Raw genomic sequence first — 1,402 nt, forward strand, 5'->3', positions numbered from 1 at the left:
ATATATATATATATATATACGTACATAGAGAATCGATTACGCTGAATTGTAAACTTTGGCATTTGAATCATCCTGATGGACCAGATTTCGATCATTATCTGAATACACGTAGACCAGTGTTATGTTTTGAATATCTCTCGGGGCCAAAATAAAGCTATTCTCCGTATTAACCTACCACAAGTGGCTGTCTCCTTTGTACCCTACCTGTGATGTTCGTCTAGTGTCTTTTGTCCTGATACCCTTGCTTACTCCATGAATTCACGATGTCTTTGAATAAAAAATAGTAGTCGCTCGCAATCAAACTCAAAATACGTTCTTAACTACGAAACAACTCCAACCGAACAGACTCGGAGTGGGTGCGTGCAGCGGGTGCCACTCTCTACGCACTGAGAGCAACAGACCCCTCGCCTTTAACTCTCTTGGATAAGGCCATCCCTGATCGTCCCGTTATTTTGCTCGATGATCTGGGGCATGCTGTGTGGGTGAATAGTCTGGCACTGGACCTTGCAGGTAAGCCGGTTCATGACTCTTGTGAGCCCTAAAATAGCTGGTAGAGCTCATATAGAACAGATTGCCTGTTAACGGTGAGTACGTATTTGTATTGCAAGTGATATCAATCAACCGTTCAACCCAGGAGACTGTTATCAGGTCTCTTGGTACAAATTGTAGTCCAAAACTGTCAAAACGTGTATTCTGAATTGCCTCTTCTTCGTTGTCGTTGAATGAGAGGCGCCTTCGATGTACAACTGGTTTTGTGTGTGATCGGATGGTATCCGCGCATCTCAACAACCACTATTTGTCCTCCCGTTTGTGCGGATTAAAACACATGAACGCTCCTATTAAAGGTAGAACCGAGCCTGTACTGTTCGTCTGCTCAGCTTACCTTTATCCCCGCGAATTACACCTCTATAAAGGCATATCAAAAGATGATGTAGACCCCCCGGGCGGTATATACGAGCGAAGCCCTACCACCGGAGCAATGAGTGGACTATTGCTGGAGAATGCGCAGCAGAAGGCGAGGGATGCTTCGGCTTTTGATGCAGATGTTTTGTATGACGGTTTGCTGCTTGGTCTGGAGTTTGTGGCTTCTAAAGGTACGTTTTAGGAAGTACTTGGATCCGATTTGGGCTTATAATGTATTAAGTGTGTCCCATTAGTATGAAAGTATTTTCCCTGAATTATATATAATCATATAAAAATGTATAAACGCAAACATGCTGTTCGTATGCGCGACCATCAGTTGTTCTCGCAAAGAGGCTGGCACTCGCATCTTTAGACTAACAGCCCGGTTTGACTCCTAGTACTATACATATGTAATATATGTGAATATATATAAAGTTACAATATATATATATATATATATATATATATATTGTATATATATATAATAGCTATATACTAT

The 1,402-nt window shown here is 41.7% G+C and overlaps 1 protein-coding gene across 1 annotated transcript; it reads left to right on the forward strand.

The window, feature by feature from the left end:
- Positions 1-345: 345 nt before the first annotated feature.
- Positions 346-1,094, forward strand: SARC_16193 (hypothetical protein; the record flags this gene model as incomplete). The annotated part of the gene is made up of 2 exons (XM_014289697.1): positions 346-510; positions 915-1,094. Coding segments are annotated over 2 exons (345 nt in total), but the record flags the coding sequence as incomplete, so codon positions are not given.
- Between the last annotated feature and the right edge of the window lie 308 nt (positions 1,095-1,402).

Source organism: Sphaeroforma arctica (genome assembly GCF_001186125.1).
Source record: "Sphaeroforma arctica JP610 unplaced genomic scaffold supercont1.7552, whole genome shotgun sequence".
Taxonomy (NCBI): Eukaryota; class Ichthyosporea; order Ichthyophonida; genus Sphaeroforma; species Sphaeroforma arctica.